The sequence below is a fragment of the Adiantum capillus-veneris genome, chromosome 7 (assembly GCF_014529385.1).
Source record: "Adiantum capillus-veneris isolate H3 chromosome 7, ASM1452938v2, whole genome shotgun sequence".
Taxonomy (NCBI): Eukaryota; Viridiplantae; Streptophyta; class Polypodiopsida; order Polypodiales; family Pteridaceae; genus Adiantum; species Adiantum capillus-veneris.
This window is the reverse complement of record NC_140937.1, coordinates 154,490,650-154,516,103: the sequence shown is the minus strand read 5'-3', so window position 1 is coordinate 154,516,103 and position 25,454 is coordinate 154,490,650. Positions and strand designations below refer to the sequence as shown.

The following is a 25,454-nucleotide window of genomic DNA, read 5'->3' as shown; positions in this document are numbered from 1 at the left end:
CAAAACAGCCGAAAGGAGCAGCTAACTCCTTGATCAAAAGAGCAGAAAGGAGAAGCTAACTCCTTAATAAAAAGAGCAAATTGATTGTCCTTGAAATGACCCTCGGAAATTTTTGAGCTAATTTGAGTTGTTTTGCAGATATGTTGTAATCGCGGATGATTACTCTCTTTCAAGAAGGGGAGATGTAACAAACTGCTCACGTATCGAAACCCTAAATTCTTTTGAAACCCTAACCCTAAAATCAGAAACCCTAACCCTAAAATAAAAAACGCTAATTCTGCTAAAATCGTAACCCTAAAATCAAAAACCCTAATTCTGGCTAAAACCCTAACCCTAAAATCAGAAATCCCAACCCTGTTCCTAACCCTGATTTGCTGACGTGGCGGTCTTTCATGTGGCATGCTGTACGGACACCAATGCGATTTACGAAAAGCTGATAGCTTTTGGCATTGCTTTTGAGACCAGGAGCTTTTGACTTTTGAAGGCTTTTCATTGTAATTGCTTTTTAGGCCAAGGGCCTTCAATTATGAGGTTAGGGCTCATTCTCTGGCATGCTTCCTGGAGAAGGTGTAGTGTTTGGAGTATCGGCTTATACTGAGTTGATGCAATATAAAGAGATGCCGAAAGGGGCGCCAAGGTTTGGGGCCAATCCTCTCTGGGGTGGAATTCCGCCACTCCGTGTCGCGTGGCGTCTCTCTCTCTCTCTCTCTCTCTCTCTCTCTCTCTTTCAGTTTAGTTGTTATTGAAGTGCTATAAGTCTGTTCAGTCTGTTCTTTTCTATGGGCACGTGGTGCCCGGCTTGTGACATCTTCCACTTTTTCTCATCCTCATTGGAACTAGAGGACGACGAATTGTCGGCACTCTCTGAAGTTTAAGAACCGGGGAAATCTGTTGATTTGCTCTTCTCTAGAGAGTGCTTTAATCTTTTCATCAGCTAGTTTTTCTTCTTTTCAAGAGCTTTGTCAAACTCTTTTTGTGAGTACAATATCTGCTTTTCTGCGCTCGGCTTTGCTTTCTGTTTCATTACCAACTTGCGAGGAGCATGGACGGCCTCTCGCCATTTGGCATGAACCTCGTCAAGCAGGTAATCCTTGAGGTGATTCACATATTTCGGATCCTTGAAGTACTTGATCAATCTTTTCATGCACGTGTCAACCTGGAGTTGACATTTGTACTGCGTTCTGTCAATTTTCCCTGTCGGAAATTTGCCAAAATCTTTCAATTCCTTGAAAAAAGGCTTACACCCCATTGGTTTTCTTTGTTCACCGTTGGGATTTTGCTTTTTCTTCATCTCCCTGCAGACTAATAGTCGGAGGGGTGTTGTCTCTGCCAGATTCTCCGCGAGAACCTGTGTGTTCTGGAGAAAAGATCGGATCCTCCGTAAAAGAAGAATCGTTCTGAGGTCTGATACCATTGTTATAGGCTTGGACACTCATAAGCGAGAAATCAATAGCAACACACAACAAAATCTGTAAATAACTGAACTTATATATATATATATATATATATATATATATATATATATATATATATATATATATATAGATAGATAGATAGATAGATAGATAGATGGATGGATGGATGGATGAAAATGAAATGTAATAATAACGTCTTCAAAAGGCCAAAATGACCTATGAGACCAAAAGGTTACATGTGGTGAATCTAATATCAGGTCTGGGTACAAAAAGTACAAAGAACTGAACAGAAAATAGTGGGTAGGGGTGGGGTGAAAGCTGATACAAAGGGAATACAAAGGGTGAGCTGATATAATGGAGCTCTCTGACAGTCGAGGCATCATATACATATACATCAGTACCCGGGACGGCTCCTATCTCGCGCAAGTATGGTATGGATCCTTGTCACAATCTGCGTCGATATCGAGAGGGCCCTCTCATCCGTGGGTGACGGGATTACCCCAACTCTATCGCCCGATCAAGCAGTATGCCTCTTGTGCCTCTGGTGTTGTTATGCTGTGGAGGCTGCTCGAACTCCTCTGTCTGTGATTGAAAGAAATCTGTAATCTTCCATTGTTGCTGGATCTCTCTCATTGTGTCCCTCTTCAAGTGGTCCTCTTTGTGTTTGCGAATCTCCAGTAAGTATAATCTGAGGCATCTCTGATCCTGGTATCTCATGACTCTAGAAAGTGGCCCAAAACCCTCTCTGAATAGACAGTGAAAGCGGCCTCGTATCTCATAGTATACTGGGCAGTGACATATGTAATGTAGCTTTGTCTCTGGCTCTATTTGGCAAACCTGACAAATTCTGGACTCAGCGGGTACTCCTCTAAATCTGCCTATCCCGATCTCTAGTTGATGTGAGGATGTGCGTATCTGAACAATAGCACATCGTATCCCGTGGATAGATGAGTATCCATGTATCCTCGTTTGATCACAAAACCAGCCTCTGTGAGTTGGATAAGATGCTCTCTATAGAAAGGCATCTTCGTACCTAGCTCATGTGTAGGTTGTATCCATGTCCTCTTGGTATCCAACTGAATCAAGTCCCGTCTGATGAGCCTGGTTATCACTGCCCTAGTGAGGGGGTTGGAGGGTGCATCCAGAGAATGCTGAAATGGGGGTAGCCGGTCCATACTAAACCCATGTAACGGAAACCAAGATGCCATCTCTGCATACCAACATGATATAGCTCCTTGCAATGCCAGCAATCGCGAAGACTCTAGTGCTAATCGAGCATATCTGTCTCTAGGGGGAGCCCAAGTACTAAGGATAAAAGAAACTGATCGAGTGAGTGCCTCCACTACCAATGGAGGAGCAGCGAGCTCTACCCTAACAATGTCATGTGGTACGGAGGCCTTGGCCCTAATCATCCGAGAAATCATAGACACCAAGGGCTTCTCCATACATCAGTACTACCAGCTCTACTATGATGATCAACTGAGGGGCGCCATATCTCCACTCCGTACAGCATGGCTGAAGTGACCAAAGTGTCAAAGAGCCAAAGCTTTGTCCGAGGTTCTTGGAGGGGGGGGGGGGGGGGGGGGGGGAGAGAGAGAGAGAGAGAGAGAGAGAGAGAGAGAGAGAGAGAGAGAGAGAATGAATGAAATGAAATGAAATGTTATATTAACGTCTTCAAAAGGCCAAAGTGACCTATGAGACCAAAAAGTTACAATGTGGTGGATCTGATACAAAGTCAGAGTAGCAAGATGACAAAATGACAAAATAAAATATTATGGAATCCTAGACTACTTGGTGTGGACTAAGCAGCTAAAACAGCTAGCTGGGATAGCTAGATCATAGGAGATCCAGCATCGATCGCTGGCGGATCTCATCAATCTCCTCCATTGTCAGTAGTCTGACCGAGCGTTGTTTATGTCGAGCCAAAGTGACCTGGATTCTCTGATGCAGCCTCTGTCTATGTTGTGTAGTCCTCCGCAGTTGTGGGCATCTGGATCTCCCCCAGCTCAGTCGCTCGTTCGATCAGTATGCCTCTGGTGTAAAGCGACGAGCTCTGCTGTGGTAGTAACTCCTCCGCGTGTCCAGTGGCAGCTCTAAAGAAGTCTATGATCTGTCTTTGAGACTAGCTAATCTTTCCTCTCATCAAGCTCTGTTTGTGTCTGCGCAGCTCGAGCAAAAACAAACCCAGGCATCTCTGATCCTCGTACCGCATGACTCTAGAGAATGGTCCAAAGCCCTCTCTGAACAAGCACTGGAAGCGGCCTCGTATCTCGTAGTAGACGGGGCAGTGGCATGTGTAGCGCAACTCTGTCTCAAGCTCGATGTCACACAGGGGGCATGTCCTGGCCTCTGCTGGTACTCCGCTGTATCTCCCAGTCTCGATCCGCAACTGGTGTGAAGATGTGCGTATCTGGCCAATAGCACATCGTACCCCATGAGACAGATGAGACTACTATATGGAGAGGGACCAGCCTCTCATATCATTTACCCACCTCATTGTTTATCTCCTTCACTAGATCCTCTGCACAGAGACGAGGCTGCCGTATCCCTGACAGTGTTCTCACCACTCAAGTAGTGCAGCAGTAGATTCGTGACTTATGGTCCACGGATGCTTCTTATTGTGGACCCCTTGGAGAGTTTCTTGCTCATTGCATTACTGTGTCTAGTATTTACTGCCGTGCCCAGACTGCTATTATTCATTGTCAGTTGAGAGTACGCGAGTCTGATCTTCACATCCCTCTTGGTTCCACTCAGCGCTTCCTTGAGGAGTGGCCTCAGGATGCTTAGCTCGTTGCTAGACAGACAGAGCTCACAGAAGAGATTCGTCGCGTACAGGAGGCTAGGTCTGAGTTCACTCATCATGCTTCAGTATCTCATTGGATAGCTAAAGCTGATCGAATGAATAAAGACTTCTTCGCTGCGCATAAAGAGCGCCCTCCCGGCACCACCCTTCGGACTTTGTGCGATGCTCAGGGGACACTACATATGCATCCTAATGTTATTCTTGATATGTCTGCAGATTATTTTGAGACATTGTTCACTGCTGATGTATGCACTACTGAGGTTTTACTTGCCCGTGAGCAGATCTGGCAGCACACTCGACACCGTTGTACAGACACTATGGCAGAGATCTTGTTGGCACCCTTCACACTTGCAGAGCTCCATGCTGCTATAGAGAGTCTTGATCCATCCTCCTGTCCAGGAGAGAATGGCCTCACTAGAGCTTTCTTTTTGACATATTGGGATGTATTGCATATACCACTGCTTCGCGGTTGTCAGGACATCTTTGCATCAGGATATATGCATCCGGATCTTTGTTCAGGTCTCATATCTCTTATTCCGAAGGGGGGTGACACCACTCAGCTCCGTTAGTGGAGACCTATTACCCTACTCCCTTCGGTCTATAAGATATTAGCGTTACTGATTAGCCATCGCTTGCGGCTGTTCTTACCAGATATTATTCATACTTCCCAGACAAGCTTTGTCATGGATCGATGCATACTGGATAATATCTTCACTTTTTATGAGGCAGTAGAGTGGGCCAGATGATCTTCTGAACCTCTCGCTTTTTTCATCCTTGACTTCGAGAAAGCATACGATCGTGTTGAGTGGGACTTTCTTGAAGGATCTTTATCCAGGATGGGTTTCCCTTTGAGATGGATCGCAGACATTTCCGCTCTCTTCAGAACTGCCAGTAGTGCTATTACTATTGGTGGCCGTGTCAGTCGCAGTTTTGAGCTTTCTCGATCTGTCCGTCAGGGATATCCTTTAGCAACATATCTCTATCTGTTTGTGGGAGAGACTATGTCCGACTTTCTTCGTGCTCAGAGTCATGCATTTCGTGGTTTGACCATGCCAGTACCTACAACTCCAGACCTTATGGATCAGGAGTTTGCTGATGACACTATGCTCATGTCGCGCTATTTGCTAGCTGCTCTTGACGCCATGCGGGAGGCCCTACAGGTTTTTTGCATTGCCGGGTGTGCACACATTAACTGGTATAAATCCTATGGGTTACTGGTTGGCAGTGATGACATACCTACTTGGGGGGGTAGCTGATGGTTTCACATGGCTGCAGCTGGGTCAGACATGCAGATATCTGGGCTTTCAGGTTGGATTTGATGTTTCCTCACAGCAGCAGTTTGCACCCGTACTACAATCTATTCGTTGGAAGCTATGCCATTGGTCTTCATGTCGTCTCTCGTTGGCTGGCCGAGCATTGGTCGCCAACCAGGTCATTGTGGCTACAGTATGGTATACGGCCTCTTGTTGGATGTTACATTCCGGTGTGATAGCTCAGCTCCGCTGACTAATGCGGAACTTTTTATGGAGTGGCATAGATGGGACTACTGATGCTCGTGCTCGAGTTCGCTGGTCCACGATTATTCGTCTTAGGTCAGAGGAAGGCCTTGGCATTATTGATCCAGAGTTACAGAGCCGTGCCCTTCTTACCAAGCTTATTGTTCGGGGTCTTTTTCCCGGCCAAGAACCTTGGAAGATGCTTCTTCAGGCCGCTCTTTGCACAGTGACTCCACGACTCGGCACTAGAGACGGTCATACTTGGCATACAAGGTATCGTTTTCTCTTTACGGATGCCCCCTTGTCCACCACCACCCTCTCACCCTTCATCCGATCGCTCCTTCAGATTTGGGTTTCCATGCGACGGGCTATCATACGCTCACCTCCCTCATGTCGTGAGGAGATTGAGCGCTAGCCTCTCATTTGGCATGCTGCAGTTCTTGATTCTTTGGTTAATCCACCACGTGAGCTTGGAGAGATGACTCACATTGATTGGGCTGCTTGGGACACTGGCCCTGTTGCCTCTATGCAGTTGTTTCATGAGACACGTATGCTGGATGCAGATTTTGTGGCAGAACATTATGACATTGGTCGCGGGGTGACAGACAGACTGCTTGAGATTGATTTTGCCGATCCTTGACAGTGGGATGCAGTCATGCGAGACACGGTTCAGACGCCCCCCCAATGTGGCTGGGAAGGCCTCTTTGATCATAGCACTCTCTTATTAGTTCGTTTAGACACCATGCTGTTCACAGTTGATATTGACTACTCTTAGGGGATTCATACTAGATTGACATATGATGCCACCTCTCCACAACTTATCTGCCCCGGCGCTCGATGGGAGGCCATACGAGTAGTTGGCTCACGCGGGAAGCGTCATTGTGTTGACCCCCGTTTTGCTTCCGCTGATGCTGCACTTTGGAGGCTTTGGGTGTGGGAGGGTCGTGCCCTATCTCAGCTTTATTGGGACCCACGAGAGTGGCATTGGCCTCACTCTGACCCCACCGGTAAACCTGCATCATTCTTTGAGTACACTGTCAGGATTGGAAGGTTAGCATTGATGAGACAGCAACCAGAGCAGCCCACTCGTATGCGTTTCTGGTTACATTCAGGCCTCTCCCATGCCTATCTGCAGCAGTTTTGGTCCGCCATCTGGGATTTACATGCGGCTCGTCGTATTTCTTTTTTCATGTGGATGATTGCACATGCGGGACTTCCAGTTGGGACTTGGGTAGCTACTATGGGTCATGATCCGTTGTGTACTCGCTGTCCTTTGCGACTACTTGAGTCACCTGCACACTGTCTTTGGTCATGCTCAGCTTCCCATGTAGTGTGGCTTGCAGTTTGCTTTCTACTCAGCAGAGCAGGTGTTCAACATGGATTTCTCACTTGGGGATCTGTCTCATGGTTGATGCCGCTGCCCGGCCCGCATCTTTTCTATGAGGGCTCAGCCACAGATCCAGCCTTCATGCTTACCTTGACTGGCTTTCGGCGAGGGACTTTGGCTATGATACCATATATTGCTTGGCAGGGGGATTCTCAGACACGTGATGAAGTTTTTTCAGTCTTCACTAGTATTACACTATGGAATGTTTGGAGAGCTCGTTGTCTTCACATTCTAAGTGCGGCTCCACAGCTCCTTCAGGATACCCTCACTGCCATTTGGCTTGACATCATTCACACCCTGATTTGGCAGTGGGATTCTTCCTCAGGTACATCTCGAGCAGCTGAGGCTCGCCGATTTGCTTTCCTTCGGCGTTGGGCTCGATCCCCACTCTTCTTCACACTGACACGTGGCCAGATTACGTGGCATTATGCCCCTCGTAGGTGGTTTCTCCTCCACTCATCACACTGACCACCATGAGATTGTTCTAGTCGAGTAGTCACTATAGTGGCTCTCCTCCTTACATTCAGCTTGTACACCCCACGTGATAGGCTATTTTGGCATCCGTTGGGGATTATATTGTACTGAGTAATATACAGCCCTGACTTTTTCCAAAAAAAAAAAGACAGTTGAGTGTCCATGTATCTGGGCCTCGTCACAAAACCATCCTCCGTAAGCTGGAGGAGATGCTCTCTGTAGAAAGCCATCTTCGTGCCTAGCTCCTGTACTGGCTCTATCCATGTCCTCTTGGTGTCTAGCTGGGTCAAGTCCTGGCGAATGAGCTTGGTGATCTCGGACTGTGTAAGAGTCAGAGAGGGCGCATCTAGTGAGTACTGGAGGGGAGGCAATCTGTCTATGCTGAACCCATGCGCTTGAAACCATGACGTCATCTCCCCATACCAGCATGTTGCATCTCCTTGCACGGCTAACTGTCGAGAGGACTCAAGTGCAAGGCAGTTCCCACATGCGGTGTATGAAGGAGACCGATCTTGTGAGCGCCTCAACCACCAGTGGAAAGGCAGCTAGCTCTACTCGTATAATAGCACGTGGTACTGAAGTCTTGGCCCTAATGAGCCGTGAGATCATAGAGACTAGAGGCTTCTCCATCTCCTCCCATCCATCACTGCAACCTGTCCTCCCGTGATGGTCCAGTGAAGGTCCCCAAATCTCAGCTCCATAGAGCAATACAAAAGCCACGAAAGTGTCAAAGTGCCAGAGGTTCGTCCGAGGCTCCTGAAACTGGACCTAACTGGACCTGTGAACACATCCTTTCCAATTTACCCAATGCTGCATGTGCTCTGGTCAATCGAGTCCTTGGTGCCCTCCTCAATGAAAATGCTGGCCCACTGAAACCCACTCCAAGGTAAGTGTAAGAATAGATGCGTACAACCGTGCCAGCGTGTGTCCAATCATGATAGTGCGATAGTTTCCAGGCTCCATAGGGTCTCCTGACTTGAAGATAGGTACAATAGTAGATAGGCTCCAGGTATCAGGCAAGCCCTCACACATGGCACGGTTAAACATAACTGCTAGAAGCTCTGCTAGTAAATCTCTGGCATGCATGAAATGCTCAGCCACTAAGCCATCATGATTATATGCTCTCCCAGTCTTCATCCTGTCAATGGCCTTCCTCACCATCTCAGCGGTGAAAAAAACACATGTGTGCGGGCATGGATCGGGGGGGTCGGGAAGGGGGGGCTGCTCAGGAATTGTGTACAACGATGATGCATACTGGCCCTAGGCCTCTGTAGAAGTAATGGCAGGGGGGGGCGGGGGGGGGGGGGATTGTTCATGGAAGAGCCTCCACGCCTCATGTGAGTCTTGACTCAAGAATAGCTGGTATAGATCCGGCTCTAGGTGAGCTAGAAATGCCCTCTTCTTCCGCCGCACTAGGCGTCGGAAGTCAATTTGACTGCCTATGAGTGATGTTCCCCAAAAGCACCTCCCTCTGAAGTCTAGCTCTAGTGTCCCGGCATTCCTCATCATACCAACTGTTCTGGGGCATGCTCCCTGAACTGCGTCTCTGCTCAGGCTGGATATGTGGGTATGCCTCTGCTGCTGCATCATGTAGTGTCTGTGTCAGTATAGTAGTAAGCTCCTCCAGAGGTCGCCCTGGCTCCTCTGTGCACAGGCGTTTGTAGATCCCATCTATGTATACAGAGTCCGTCTCCCACGTGAAGGTGCAGCGAGTAGGGGGTGCTACCTGTAGCCTGTGTGCTACACTAAACTGAAAAGAAATGGTCAGCGATACAAGAGCATGATCCACTGCCACACCAACAGGTTTGGGTCCAATCATGAGGTCCTAAATACTAGAGATGAGGCTTGGTTGTGCCTTGACATAGTCCACTGTGCTGGCTCCATGTCTGTGTCGTAAGCATGTGAAGCCTCCCGAAGCAGGAAACCTTTGTAGGCCATTCAAGATGGCCAGTCCATGTGTGGTGCCCATGTCTATCAGGTGTCGTCCATACTCAATATATTCCGCATCATGTGATAGTCCGGACAGGCCCGTCTCTACAACATCTAGCTCTCTCAGCATCTCCTCTGAAGTATCATAAAACACTGTCTGGTGATGGGCAGTCCTAGCATTGAAGTCCCCTAGAATGATAATGTCACCATCTCTAGAGAACTCCCATATGTCATCATCCAAAATAGAAAAGGGAGACTGTCCTCTGGGTGATGCATAGCCCGACGTACTCAAGGGAAAGTAGCAAATAGCAACGTAGAGATATCTGCCTGTCTCTGCTTTCAATCTCACCCACATGTACCTAGCCTGCTCATCCCTGCGGGCTATATGTATCAATGGCTGCAAATCCTCTCTAAATAACACTGCCACTCCCCCCGAGCGCCGTCCTATGTGTTCTGAGCGTGTCTCCTGTCTGTAAGCTATCTCCCATATGTATCCACTGATGTGAGGTATGGATTGCCGAAGGGCCTGGTGTGTCTCATTTAATGATCAAAAGTCAATGATCAAAAGATAGTGTTGAATCATGGACTGCGTTTTGTATTGTCATTGTAGGTGGATCCCACAGGTTGAAGATGGTGGCAGATCCTACTGCGGAGGAGGTCAATGCACGGATTAGAGATGAGTAGGAGGAGATCCTTCGAGAGTTGCACAGGTAGCTAGAGAGCGTGGATCACCGGGTCACTAGATCTCGCTCTCGAGCTTACAGTATTCCTCTTCGCATTGCTGCTGCAGATCCAGAGGTTGCACACAGAGAGAGCATTCGCAGAGGAAAGTTACCCGTTCGGCCTGCTCGTAGACGAGCCAATGAGGCTGTTCGACTCAGCCACACCCAGAGTTCAGAGGCTGATGATTCAGATGAGGGTGATGCACCCCTAGCATCTGTGCCAGAGGAGAGAGAGCCCGATTATGATGATGAGGGCAATGTCTTGACAGATGGAGACATGCTCTCTGAGTCTTCATCCACCTCTGATGATGATTTTGAGTAGTAGTGATTGCCTAGTGCTTTGGGTCTTGGGACTTGGACATTTGTCATGACTCATTTATGCTTTTTATTTTGTTGCTTGAGCCACCCAGACTCTTTATTGAGTGACTATGTTATTTTTGTATCAAGATTCAGCATTCAGGTATGTACTATTGACTTACACTATGCCATGTGGTCCGGACTCGATTCTAGCGGTTACTTAACTTGTGGGGTGATTTTAAGTGTTTTCTGAAAGTTGTGGCTATGTTTAAGTATTGTGCAGTGTTTTTAAACTAGATAGGTTGTATATAAATTTGAAATTCTTTGTATTTTTAGCTTTCAAAAAATATACTACGAATTTTACGTACCTTATGGCCCAATCCATACGGTACAACGTACAGTACATATTGAACACGTACCGAATACTACGTACCTTACAACCTTGGTCTCAGAGTAGAAGATGATGTCTCTTCCAGTAAAGCTATCCTCAAAAGCACCCACATCAAGATGCATGGATCCATTACAGTTCTAGGCAGCCACTTTGAGTGTGGTCCCATAAGTCTCGCATCGTCATGTGGAGCGTCGCTCTAGTATTACTACTCTTCCATCTCGGTAAAAGGCAATCTTGCCTTTTCCCCTTGCTGCTCTAATCTCCGGCATTACTTCCTGCATATGAGCGATCTACGAGAGGGTAAGATCATCTCCGAGAAAAATGCCCGTCTCTTTAAGAGTTGGTCTTTTCTTCAAGAAGGTCTTCTTCGCTTCCATGGAGAAAAAACGGAGGATGAGTGCCCTTTCTTTCGAGGTTTCCCCACTGCTTCCATTTTTCTTTATGTTGCCCACTCTCCAAGCTCTTGTGTGCGTTGGCTCATGAACCCCCATCAAGGCCATGAGTTCTTTTACCTCTTCGTCCACATTGCCTTTGTCTTTAAGACCGCAAATTCTCACATGTAAAGCGCGCACACGTCTTCTTTGCTCCTCCTCTAGTGTCTGATTAATGATAGTGGGTGTGGACGTGGACGTGGACGTTATCTCCTTGCCTTTTCCTTTCTTGGCCACCTCGATCCATTTCTCGGCTTCATCCGCCTTCTGCTGAGTTTTGGTAAGAACATCCACCCAAGAAGTCATCATCTCTTTGTGTTGCTCTTCTCCCTCTTTAATGGCCCGTACTTGCTCCTTGATATTGTTGATTTCTTCGATTACTGAGGGTCGCAATTCGCCCTCTTCCAGTGTGCTGCTTGATCGTGCTTCGGCGAGATCTTTCTTGAGTGACGCAATCTCTTCGTCCTGAGTCGTCACTCGGTCTTCTAGTGCGTTTATCTTGCTTTCTTGGATCAGGACACGTCCTTCCAGCATTTTTATTGTGCCCAATAGATTGCGGTTTATCTTGGTAATAGTCTCCGTCATTTCCTCTTTGCACTTTTGAATGGAATCCTCTAGGGGGTCGGCTTTATCACCCAGCTTTCTCATGCCTAATCACTGTCTAGAAAAGAGCCACTAAGCGCACATATGCATCCACACTATGGATACATTGTCTTCCGCATCAGGCATACATCCGCATCAAGCATTCCACTGCGGGTAAAGGTACAACCACAGCCCACTGCGGGTGTCAGCCTTAAAACCAAAATAATGGGGGGTCTTGCGCCCAATGTCTTGGTTTGCTCCTGTTCTAGCACCTGTAGGGGAATTGGCCTTTCTGATTTTTCTTTTTGCTTTTCGGTGGGCAGTGCTTTCCGCATGGAAAATTAAAGCAAGGTAGAGCAAAGCAATGCCATGCAATTTCAATTGATTTGTGCTTTAATGCCACGGACGAGGGCGACCCTAAACCGGGCGAGGGCAAGGAGAGAGGGCGAGAGGCGAGGGCGAGGGTAGGTTCAAGGGTGAGGGATGAGGAAAAAGGGCGAGGGACTAGGGGAGGTGCAAGGGCGAGGAGATAGGACGAGGGGCGAGGGCTAGGGGGCGGGGGGCGAGAGGATAGGGGCGAGGGCTAGGGGCTAGGGCGAGGGGGCTAGGGCGAGGGCTAGGGGCGAGGGGCGAGGGGCGAGGGTTGGGGGGCGAGGGGCGTGGGCTAGGGGCGAGGAGGTGCAGCGCGCGCGAGCAAGGGCGAGGGCGGGTGCATAGCAGCACACACACAGAGAGAGAGAGAGAGAGAGAGAGAGAGAGAGAGAGAGAGAGAGAGAGAGAGAGAGAGAGAGAGAGAGAGAGAGAGAGAGGTTGGGGGGGGGGGGAGTTCCTTCCATGTTTTAGAAGAGATCAATGATGGGTCTTTCAGATTGACGTTGCTAGATAATTGGAAGATTCACAATGATACTAGAGCTTTACCTTGCGGCTTTTGGTTTAGTTGTGCCTATTGCAAAAGTGCATGTCGAATTAACGGGTTGAATAGATCACCTTAAGGAGGTGAGGCCAGGTGGTATGGGACGCTCGGTCTTACACGTGCACGCCTACGTCCTCGGAGGTTGCCGAGCTAGGGGATGCTGCGAGAATTTGGATGGTAGCTACGGTCGGGTGGCTCGTCCAGGTAGCTGGGAGATCCCTCCCATTTATTCATTTCACCTACCTACAGAGGGACCTAAAGCATGGGACAAGCATCTCATCCCACAAATGCAGCAGGAAAGAGATCCACTTTGAGAGGATGGAAAGTAAAGAGTAGAAAATTGGGAAACTCAGGTAAAGGAACTGCAACAAGTCTAAGACGAATGAGGCAATGTTGACTACTTGACTCATTAATATTGATATCGAGCAAATCAATGACATCATTGTCTAGGAATTATAGAGAAGATAAAAGAGGAACAAATCCAGGAAAACAAGGCCTATTATTATCCAAGTAGGGGATCTTCCTGAAGGATGGGAGGTGGCAATGGAGTACTTGAGAAGATGAATTATCCCAGAACATGAAATACTATGCAGGAAAGTGGGGAGAGCCATTTCATAGTGAATTGAAGGCAGGCATATACTTCTCGCCATGAAAAGCTACATGACAAGAGTGAAGCAGACGAGGGCAATGCAAGGAATCAAGTTATGCTAATTGGCAATTGTTATGACCTCTTTTTTCTTTTGGAGTAATTGTATCCGTCTTACCATGGATGTAACTTTTGGTTGCATAGGTTATCTTGGGCTTTTGCAGATGTTAATAGAACATTTTAGTTCATGTCTTTTCTTTCTTCCCCCTTTCGCTGCTCTAATGTCTTACTCTTTTTTGAAACTTCACCCTTCTGCTGTGCACTCTGATATGTCTGCCTCTTGGTTTGCATGTACAGGGTGACTATTGTTTGTGTCACAGAGCTACTTCAATTATTGGTTCCCCAAGGCAGTGAAGAGAGAATGTGACCATTGAGGGTGTTTAAAGTTGTTCTTTTCTTTTGAAAAAGCAAGACACTCCAGTACGTTGTGTTAAACTTGCAGTATATTAATCTTGAAATAGTTGCAAGTGGTAAATTTAGTTAAAATAGGTATCAGAGCTTTCTTTGTTGTTGAAGAGAGGATAGTCTAAGGGCACCGCGAGTGTGGGTGCAAATTCTTCTCGATTCATAAGAGGAATTCATAACACATTTTTTGATGCTGCAATAAGAAGCTGTATACTGCTTTTGTTCAACACCAACAACCTTATTATTCCTTTAATTGGACTACTTACTATTGTTTATGATAACTTGATGTGGCTGAGAATGTATTTAAATTGCAGTGGTGAATGTTATTGAGTAAGATTCTGTGTTCAATAGAGTGTTTTGCACGAGTGTTTTAGCGCATGAATCAGTTTGTAAGTCAATACTTTTCTTACCTTCTGTTTCATGCAGAACTATGTGATCTGGCTTTTTTGAGAGAGCTTACCTGTATCATTGTTTGGCTGCAGGCTAGTATGAAAGAGATTGCTGCTGATGCTTTCCGGTCGTATGTACGTGCATATACTGCACATAAAGGAGATTTGAGAGCCATCTTTCAAGTAAAGAAATTGCATTTAGGACATGTGGCAAAAAGTTTTGGCTTGGCTGATCGTCCCTCTCTGCTTGGAAAGTCTCTCACTAAGAAGAGGAGCAGAGAAGCAAAAGCAAAAGCAAAGCACTTTAAGAGGGCCAAGAAGCAGCAGCAGTCGCTTAAGCCCGCTCGGATGGCAGAGTAAGTAACAAGAGAACAGCAGCCTTGCTGCAAGAAATGGGTCTTATTTCTCTCCAATTTCTCTTGTAAAGTATGAAGCTCCCTTTTGATGAATCGTTGGGTGATCTTGCCAAAATCACAATGCAGTGATGGTGACAATTTGAGTCACAGTTTTGCAGAGATGTGCTTCATGCCAATTTCAGACATCTACTCTCGACGTACAAATTTGTTTAGTGTAAAGATGGCTTCTCCGACAGTTGGCATTGATTTAGAGTTATGCCCATGGGATTACAGGCAGGTCGACGACACTGGAAGCGCTGATACCACTACTTTAGGTTGATGTCTGCAGTACTGCATACAAATCATTAGGTTGCGAATTTTCAGACTTTGGAAGATGAGTTCTGATGTTTGCTGGGGCATTTCGTACTTTCTTTTGCCCATTTTTGCATCTTTTCATGAGTTTTAGTAATTGGTCCTTTGAAATTCACTTGTGTTTCTCTTGTAAACAACCCAATAAATAGCAGTAGAAAGGCCTGCTTTGTGACAAGCAAATTGTAGTGAGGTGCACATGCATACATATACTTTGTCTGAAAAGTGGCTTGAAGACGATAAGATTTTTAAAAATTTATACGCTGCTACTCTGTGTTAACATCATATAAATTGTTGTACAAGAAGAGTTTATCAGGGACATTTTTTTCTAACCAGGGAGAAAAAGGGCACACTTGAAATCTCCTGGATTCGAGGGTAAAATTCCAAGTGTTTGCCAGTATTTACTTGGACTTGTAAAATTTTATAAGCGTGCTTCAAGGAAACCTTGGAATCTAGCTGGAATTTTGCAACTTCAGCTGCAGCGAAAGCGACGTTCGAAAGTTACAGACGCCAATGATTGGCTTAGAATAAGATTTATTCTCTCTGCCGATGTGTCAGTCATCCATGGCTTTATGCATATATTATGTGAGTTAATTGCCATTTAATGGAGGGCCACGATCCCCCCCCCCCCACACTTGACTTTGACGGTGTAGGAAAGGGGCATTGGGAGGTGCATTCTGCAGTTTAGGCGACCGGCGGTAGCCGGGAGCCTGCTGCAGAATGGGCCTCCTAATGCCCGTTCCCGGCCGTCACCGTCGCTGGGAAGGTGCCAAGTCTGCAGGCGGAATACGGAATGCTGTGCCTTGTTACACGTCAGCAGGCAGAATTTTAAGGCTCAGATTCCGCCGGTGTCTCTCTGTTGTAGCCAGTCACTGGTTGTAGAAGCAGTCGACCAGCGACTGCGGTATGGGAAGCTTTGGGCTGTCTGCAACTCTTTGGGTCTCAGTATCGTTTTGTTTGCTGCGTCAGAAGTGTAAGATATGAATACCCTTGTGTGTCGTCTGCTCAAGGTGATACATGTCCCCGTACGATTATCATTTTCATAGGAACGTTTACTTGTGATGCTTACCCACATCGAATGCAGTTAGAAGGCTTACGGTTACTATTTAGAAGAAATTGTAGCTCTTCAAAGACTAATCCTCTCACTGATCTGCTTTCATACGGAGTGGGCAAAAAGCCTACAAAAAATTTCCATGAAGATAAAAAGAAGACGAAAAAGACCTCAAATCTCTCTCTCTCTCTCTCTCTCTCTCTCTCTCTCTCTTTTCATGACAATTGGTCACCTGGTTGAGCCATGAGAGCTATGGGACACTCTGTGCACTTGCTGTCAAGATTAGGTCTAGGATCCACATTGGATGGTCTCTTTGGTGGTCAAACCACATGATTAGCTTCTCGAGTCCTACCTGTGAAGTTTGGTTCAATTTGGAGCACTTTTGGGTACCTGCTCTTCTGGGGCCCTGTGGAATTAGGGTTTTTTTGGACACAACCTAAGGCCTATCCGGGGTCATATGGTTGTTTCCTAAAGCATAGCCATTGTGCCCTTCAAGTTTGGTTCAATTTGGAGGTCCCTAGCCATTCCTACAAGCCGACCTAGGTTTGTCCTCTATGTGTTGTGTTGGTGGCGAGGTTTTGCGACCATTTGTGGTATTGGTGACGTAGAGGCAAGGTTGATGGACTCACCTCTCTTATCTGTCAAAGTCTGGATGACCACGCGTAGAGAACGGAGTCCTGGAAGTCGTCGTCCACAAGAAGAGAGCTCTCCCCCTCTGAAAGCTCCAAAGTCATAAATGAGGAATTTCTAGTAAGCTTTGCCTATATGTGCTTAGGTCTTCGACATGGAACTTGCTCAAACTTTACCAGTGCTCATAACTTTTCACAAGATGCAGTTTAGACTCGCTAATTTCTTGATTTGGACTCCGATTGCTCACAGTCCATCAGTTTTTGTAACTGCGCCTTTTTGAAAGTCTGTCTTGACGGTGGCCAAATTTGCACTTTCTCCCATGAGCTCCAGAATTTTTTTGTGAATCCTTCTCCTCACTATGTTCAAGCATCACTTCAGTTGTTTTTTGATATCTTTTAGGCAGGTGATCCTACAGAGCCTGGAAACTACCGCACTGTTATGGTTGGACACACATTGGCACGGTTGTACGCATCCATTCTTGAGCAGCACTTGAGTAGTTGGGCAGAGGGTAAGGGTGTACGGGCAAAGGGTCAGGCCGGTTTCAGGAGGGGTTTCTCTACTCTTGATCATATTTTGACACTCAGAGCCATCATTGAGGAGAGCAGGTCACATGGGAAACGGATTTATTGTAGCTTTGTGGATTTCCGCAAAGCATTTGACATGGTACCGAGAGCTCGATTGATGCGCAGACTACAGGAGATGGGGTTGCCCATAGAGTTGATATGGGGGATTATGGCTTTGTACAGATCAGTGATGGGACATGTACGCACTCCGAAAGGGGTATCTAATTTAGTTCACTCTACTATTGGGGTGAAACAGGGTTGCCCATTGTCTCCTACTCTATTTGGTATGTATGTTGATGAGGTGTCTGATTACATTGACAGAGAGGGTGACAGAGAGGCCGAGCTGGCAGGGAGGTGGATCCCATTGGTGCTGTATGCTGATGATATTGTGTTGATATCTGACTCACCAGAAGGTATGCAGCGACATTTAGATGCTCTACACAGTTTTGCAGAGGATAGTGGATTGTCTGTAAAGCTTGGTAAAACCAAGGTTATGGTGTTTAACACCACACCACAGTGGATCAGGAGATCAACACCTACTTTCACATATGGTCAGGAGGCTGTGGAGTATACAGGTGCATACACTTACCTGGGGGTAGTCTTCACTGGGCGGAGATTTTCTTTGAGGAGAGCAGTAGAGACTAGACTAACTAGAGCCTATGCGGCTTTGGGAGGATTGGAGAGGATGTGTTCGCAGGTTCAATTCCAAGAACCTAGGACAAAGTTAGGGCTATTTGATACTTTGGTTGCCTCTACTATGCTATATGGGTGCAGGTTTGGGGACCTTCTGTAGGCCAGGATGATTGGAGACGTATGGAGAGGCCCTTGGTATCTATGATTTCTCGGCTGATTAGAGCCAAGGCCTCCGTACCACATGATATCATTCGAGCGGAGCTAGCTTCCCCCCCTATGGAGATTGAGGTGCTTACCAGATCAATCTCCTTTGTACACAGCCTAAGGGATACTTCCACAGGCATATTGCGAGGTTGGCCCTAAAGTCCTGCAGACAGTTAGCTCTACAGGGAGATACATCATGCTGGTTTGCACAGATGACATCATGGTTTCAAACACATGGCTTTACCATGGACAGGCTGCCTCCTTTCCAGTACTCTCTACAGGCACCCCTGACGTCTCTGACACGAGTGGAGATTACTAGACTCATGCGTCAGGATCTGATCCAGTTGGACACCAGGAGGACATGGATTGAGCCGGTACAGGAGTTGGGCACGAAGATGGCTTTCTATAGAGAGCATCTTCTACACCTCACAAGGGATGGGTTTGTTATTCGGCCTAGCTATATGGATACGTTGTTCCCTACTCTATTTGGTATGTATGTAGATGAGGTTTCTGACTATATTGACAAAGGAGGGGATAGAGGTGCTCAGCTTGCCAGGACATGGATTCCTCTGTTGTTATATGCTGATGATATCGTGTTGATATCGGATTCCCGGGAGGGTATGCAGAGACATTTGGACGCATTACATAGTTTTGCAGAGGACAGTGGATTGTCTGTAAACCTTGGTAAAACCAAGGTTATGGTGTTTAACACCACACCGCAGTGGGTCAGGAGGTCGGTGCCTACATTCACATATGGTCACGACACTGTGGAGTATACTGATGCATACACATATCTTGGAGTGGTCTTTAGTCGACCAAGGTTTACCTTGAGGGGAGCAGCAGAGACTAGATTGACTCGAGCCTATGCAGCCCTGGGAGGGTTGGAGAGGATTTGTTCGCAGGTTCAGTTTCAGGAACTTCGAACAAAGCTTTGGCTCTTCGACACTTTGGTAGCTACAGTTATGCTTTATGGGGTTCACGTTTGGGGACCCTCTGCGGATACCGATGGCTGGAGGTGTATGGAGAGGCCCTTGGTGTCTATGATTTCTTGGATGATTAGAGCCAAGGCCTCAGTATCACACGAGATCATACGAGCGGAGATGGACACCCCCCCCCCCCCCCCCATGGAGATTGAGGCGCTTACTAGATCAGTCTCATTTATGCACAGCTTGTGGGATACCTCCAGAGACAGATATGCTAGGTTGGCATTGGAGTCGTCTAGGCAGTTAGCGTTGCAGGGAAAAACATCATGTTGGTATGCACAGAGGACTTCATGGTTTCAGAGACATGGCTTCAGCATGGACAACAGGTTGCCTCCTTTCCAGTATTCCCTTATGCACCATCCTTGTCTTTGACGCGGGTGGAGATCACTAGACTCATTCTGTAGCTTTGTCACAGGCTCACGATTAGTTGGACGATAGGGGCTATGAGGAGTTATTATTAGATGGAATAGGTCAAATAAGCGAGGGTGGCAGTTACAGGGATATGGATGGAGTTGGACTGGAGGCTACAGTCAATGGTGGCACTTTAAGACTAGGAGCCCGGACATCTCGACCACGGCAGATAGCTGAACGTAGGGAGAAGGAGAGTAGGCGAGAAGGTAAGTGGGAAAGAAAACAAAACTAGGTCAATGGGAAAAGATGTCTTCTAGGGATGGCATGGCTTACTAGGTCAAGAGGACGAACCCCTCAATGAGATGAGCAAGGTTTGATGTGCTAGTTGTGATCGGTTTCCTGCCAGACCTTGAGAATGAAACCTCCCCTGTGAAGAGAAGAGAGATGCATCTTGCTCGGGCACAGGTGCAGCCAAAAAGGTTCTTTATTGAGCAGTCGCTTCATAGGCAACTGCCATCACCCAAGTGCGCTTTTGTGGTTTTTTTCTTCCACACAAGCTCACAGCACAATCATAGAGGCATTCAGGCATGGGTACTTGTGTATCACTACAACAAAAAAAGGTGTCATCGACGTATATAGCGACGCTTAACGTCGCTATCTGCGTCCCTGTAAAACTGTCAGAATCTGCATCGACATACGCGTGGAAAGGCTTTATTTGTGACGCAGATAGCGACACAGATATAGATGCAGTTATAGACATAGATAGCAACGCAGATTCCGACGGAAGTATAGACGCGGATATAGACACATATATCGATGAGCATAACAGAAAAAAAAATTCTGGGGCAGAGGACAGGTAGCCTGACTTGTGCCCAGTGAAAAGATGGACACAGCCACCACAACCAGACTTCCTGCCCTCTGTCCAAGAAAGCGAGTAGCACCAAAATTAACTGTGCTCCCGCAGAAATTTCGACAGAGTTCTCTTCGTTTTTACATAAACTTTAAAAAAAAAACCATATCATGTATACGCCTCCTACATGCTATCCATGTAGGATCTCACATGAGATTTAAGGCCAATGAAACAAATGAAATGAACTTTGTGCAATACCATAACCGTACCAAATTAAAAGCATAACCATAATTTAAAACCATAACTGGCCATAACCACTTTGATCAAAACCATAATGCAGATAACCATAACCGTAAACAAAATTAACAATAACCATAAGCATAACCAGAAAGTTAAAGATAACCATAAACAAAACCTTAGCCATAACTATGTCTATACAAAAATAGGAGAAATAACCATGTTAATACAACGACATTGACAATAACTATAACCATAAGGAAAACAATAACTGTCTGAACAATAACCATAACCATATATGTCTATACAAAAAAGAGACACAGAAGCGTGTCTGTGTTTCACAAAGCATATATATGAAATCCGGTCCATTGATATTAAGCGTCACAACCTGCACATAGGACAACTCACAAAATTAGTATTGATATTACTTCACATATACTTACTTAATTAAATCAACTCACACTTATTCACGTTTCACCTCAAGAGATCAGCGAGATTGTAAGACCTCCCAGTCTACAGACTCTCCTGAAGCATCAAGATCATTCAATACTTCATAGATACATCTGTGATATCCATCTGACTCCTCCTGGCGTGTCGAGGCTCGATGCATCGCAAGATTCTGCGTTTATATAAAAATCAAAGTAATAAGAATACATGATTCATTGCGTTTAAAAAAATGCCATAGTTAAGATTGGATTAGAAAAGGTGTCGAAGCCTCCGTTGTCAAGATGAGATGTTCCCTTGGTCATCTGTCATATCTGCGCGACCTCACACTGCTGTCTAAACCGCGTGTCCGCTGTCCGCTCATCCTCCCTGATCTGCAGCCACGTCTCGTCTGGGATGCCCGAAGGCTTCGGCGACCCGGTCCTGAAAGCCTTCCGAGCTGCATATCGTCGATGTTTCATGGTGTCCCGTGCAACACCTTTGATCCACCTCCTCGAAACAACGTTTGAACCCGAAGCAGGCTGGTACTCTCTCAGGATGGTCTCCACTATGTAACTGACTTTGTCCTTATCCTGCTCACCCCAAGACGTCAGAATGCTGGTCAAAAACTGCAGGCCTATGAGCTGGCGAATCCTATGTTTCATCTCAGTCCCGATTCTATCCATGTCAACAGAACCATCTGTTCGTACAGTATAGAGCTTAAAGGCACTAGGATCGTGTGTCCTCCAAGGTGTCTGAGGTGTGCCAAGAGGTGTGTCGAGAGGTGTGCTTGGTTAGGACGGGGGTAGTGAGCGAGGAGGGGTCGAAGCATCTGTGGACCCTCCTCCACATCAACCACCACCTCCACCTGACGATCGTCGAGATCGACGGGTGCGCCTGTGCTACGGAGATGAGGACGTACCCGCCTCTGTCCCACCCGTAGGTGTCGAAGCGGCCGTGATGGGAGAAGCAGGCGTCGTACCCGTAGGCGTCCCCCCCCATAGGTGTCCCCCCTCCTAGGCGTCGGACCCTCGGGTGTGAAGCCCGGAGGCGTAGTAGTTGTGCCTTCTGCTACCCAGTACTGAAAAGCCTCTGCCATCTGAGCAGGCGTCATCCGTATAACGAAGCCCATGAATGCATCTGCACTTATAGAAGTGGGATCTGGAAACTGGTCTGCCATACTAAAGTCCTTCACAAAGAAAGTAAAATAAAGCGTCAGAACACAGTTGTTTAAATTAACTTTAAGCTTAATTTTAAATCAACGTCTTCACACAAACACTTACAGGCCTAGGCCTCGACGAGTGAGGCATCATCGATAAGATCTTGCATCGTATCATCGTCTATCTCTAATTGCAAACATAACTGTGCCCCAACTCGTTCTGGCAGATTGTCTTCATCCATTGCATCTTCATCTACAAGTGTCAATTCTGCCTCGTCTGCGTCATCCCTCGTATATCTGTCAGCTTCCTTTGCCATACCTTCGTCCATCTCATCTAATCTCACAATAGTATGGACGTCATCTGACTGAGTTTCCTCCAGGAGCTTTTGCCCTTCAAATACTTGTTTATTTGTTGGAGCAACCTGAACCACAAACCACCATTGTCGCTCTCGAGGATCCGGTACAAAGACCACTTGCTCGCAATGTTCGAGGAGAGCAAATGTGTCGCTCGCATCTGTCCAAACCTTTGTAGAATCTATTTGGGTGAAAGCATGGTTTGGTGGTACAAAAAAAGGACCTATTTTGCTTCTACCTGGTTGGTACTTCTACATATGTCCACACTTTGGAGGGAACCTTTTTTTTCATCTATGTTAAAGAATGGTAGGAGGGAAATTTGTATGATTTAAACTTTCCGTGAAAGAAAACGTGGGTGGGGCAATAAGTAATGCGAGTGGTGTTTTGAAACCGTGCCAAAAGTCCCATCACAGACTGCGTTTGTGAGTGGCACAGTTGCTCAACACATTTTTCAGCTTTTGCCTTGCTCTCTTACTACATCGCCTTCTGCAAACCACTATAGTTGCAGGTAACAAGCTCCCCGGCTACTCACAATTAGGAAGATAAGGACGCCAGCGAGGAAATCAGCAGCCAAAGCGTCACCAGACAATGGGAAAAAGAAGAAGAGGACAATGGATGCAAAATCCCCTCGGAACATCGACACCCTAAATACGAGGGCTAGCAAGGGGGCCTCCTTTGTGGAGAGGGAGAAACCTGCTGTGTCCATGGAAACTTCATTTAAGCCTGGGCTTCTTTTTGCCGATGATGAGACTCCACGGTCATCTACAACATCTAAAGGTAGGTGCTATGAGAGCTGTGCGTTTTCTGGTGATTTACCATTTTCTTTTCCATGCATGCAAGCTTCTGCATGTCTTTTATCTGATGAGGTCTGCATGCAGCAAGTACATGTGCATGTTTGGGATCTTCTTAGGAATTTAGGGTTTAGGAAAGTTACAAAGTTACATGTATAAGCTGCTCTTTAGATTGCTAACTTGCATGTATGCAAGTGCAAAAATCAGTATATGTTCTGCATGAGCATAGCACAAAGTTGAAGCTCAGTAGGGATGTCAGCATAACCAAATTTGGTACTAACCAGTACCAAATTTGATACTAACCACTACCAAATTTGGCTTTGTACACAACTGAATTTTGCAATTGTCTCCTGAATGAGATACATTCATTTCATTCCATGTGTTTTGTTTTGCACAACTGAAATGAGGCATATAATGAGGGCATGTCTTTACTTGCGTGTTGTTTCCACATTGCAGGAAAAAACAAGATAGAGGAGTATCCTATCTTGACAAAGTTCTGCTATACAGCACAAGAGCTTCATGATGAGTACGGATTGAGCATGGAGGGGGTGCTGCCAAAGGATCTTACGGAAGATGACATCCCTGATGACCATTGGCTCACTGTATTCAGTCATTCCAGCCAGAAGAAGACAAAGATTTACTTAAATCACGTGCAGCCACGGCTTCAGGATGAATGCAGGTTCCTGTTCCATAAGGTGTACCAAGCCCCACCATCATGTGGGGAGATCACTACAAAATTTGCCCTCTGTTTTGCATATGAGAAGTGTCATGCAGTCACAAAGGACCCTGCGGGCCACAGGGTTGCATGGGCCAGGTTTGGTGAGAGTGTACTCAACATGTGTTCCTCCCGACTAGGAGGCTTGGAAACGAAGGTTGAGAATTGGCGAAAGGCAAACGGTGCGTCCCAAGGAGGCCACCCATCAAATACCAAGAAGCCCCGACTTACGCCAGTCAGTAGTATGCCCCCTACACAAAAAGTCCCCCCACAGCGTCATGAGGAGAAGACACCTGATTATATTGCGGACCTTGAAGCTATGGTTGGGAGAGTCCCTCGGACATGTGTGGAGGTAGCCGATAGGCTGAAAGAGCTGACAATGTCTCTGAAACAGAAGAAGGAAACACTCTTGAGGACAGAGGGTTCCAATAAACTTGTCAAGCAGATTATGGACGACATCAAGGAATATAAGACCCAACTGGAAACACTGAGAGAGGCCAACACTGGCGATGACGCAGAAATCAATCTGATAGAAGCTGATTTGGCTGCTAGTCGAAGGATGCTACATCGATACGAAATCAGTGAAGATACGTCATTGCTCGACAAGGAGATTCTAGAGCAACAGGTGCTGATAGTTTTGGGAGTTTTTGGTAGAACTGTTTATGCTTGGTTTGGTTGGATTGGTAGTGTTAGGTACCTTTGGTAGAACTGTTTATGCTTGGTTTGGTGGGATTGGTAGTGTTAGGTACCTTTGATAGAACTGCTTATGCTTGGTTTGGTGGGATTGGTAGTATTAGGTACTCATGGTAGAACTGTTTTTATTCGAGTGTTACCATTCACCGAGCGAGCTTTTTCGAGCAAGCAAAAAATCGAGCAAGAGCTTCACAGAGAACACACGTACACACACACACACACACACACACACACACAAAACTCAATATAACAAAAAAATCATCCTAGCTCATAGATTCTAGAGGTTGCACATTGTCTTGCACTAAAACAACCAACAAAAAAGCCAGATTTTGTCAGTGATATCTTTTTACCAGTGATGAGGAAAAGAGGCAAGTGGAAGCAACACAATATTGTGCAATCTTTCTTACCTAGGCATTGCAAGTGAACAAATAATTAACATAGTGTACTAAGATCTATCATGACATAACTCAAAAATGAAAAGAGCCCACAAAGAGAGCTAGTGCTATAAATAACCTAGGAAAATTGATGTTGGCATTATCGACGAGGGTCATGAAATGCAAGAATGATCATCAGAACATGATTGTGTCTATATATGAGGTCACAAACTCTCTAATACAAATCCCCCAAAACTTGTAACAGGGGAGGCACTTACTAATTATGTATCGTAAAATGGAATTGGAAAAAAAAATTATAGATTGAATAGAAAAAAGGTGTAATTTATAATTTGGTCAAAATTTTACAAATAAGAAATTTTAGAAATTTATGAATTGGGAACACTCCCCCCCCCCCCAAAAGCCTAAAACCATGCACACCAACGTGAGGATATGTGTGTG

The 25,454-nt window shown here is 46.2% G+C and overlaps 1 protein-coding gene across 6 annotated transcripts in view; it reads left to right on the top strand.

Annotated features, from left to right (window-relative positions):
* LOC147454863 (DEAD-box ATP-dependent RNA helicase 17-like) overlaps positions 1–14,779 on the top strand; it is a 130,367-nt gene extending 115,588 nt beyond the window's left edge. For all 6 annotated transcript variants that reach the window (XM_086516675.1, XM_086516677.1, XM_086516676.1 and 3 more), the window contains one exon: positions 14,374–14,779. In XM_086516675.1, coding sequence (XP_086372801.1) covers positions 14,374–14,640 — 267 coding nt within the window. In that variant the 3' untranslated portion in view covers positions 14,641–14,779. The remainder of the gene's footprint in view (positions 1–14,373) is intronic.
* The last annotated feature ends 10,675 nt before the right edge of the window (positions 14,780–25,454 follow it).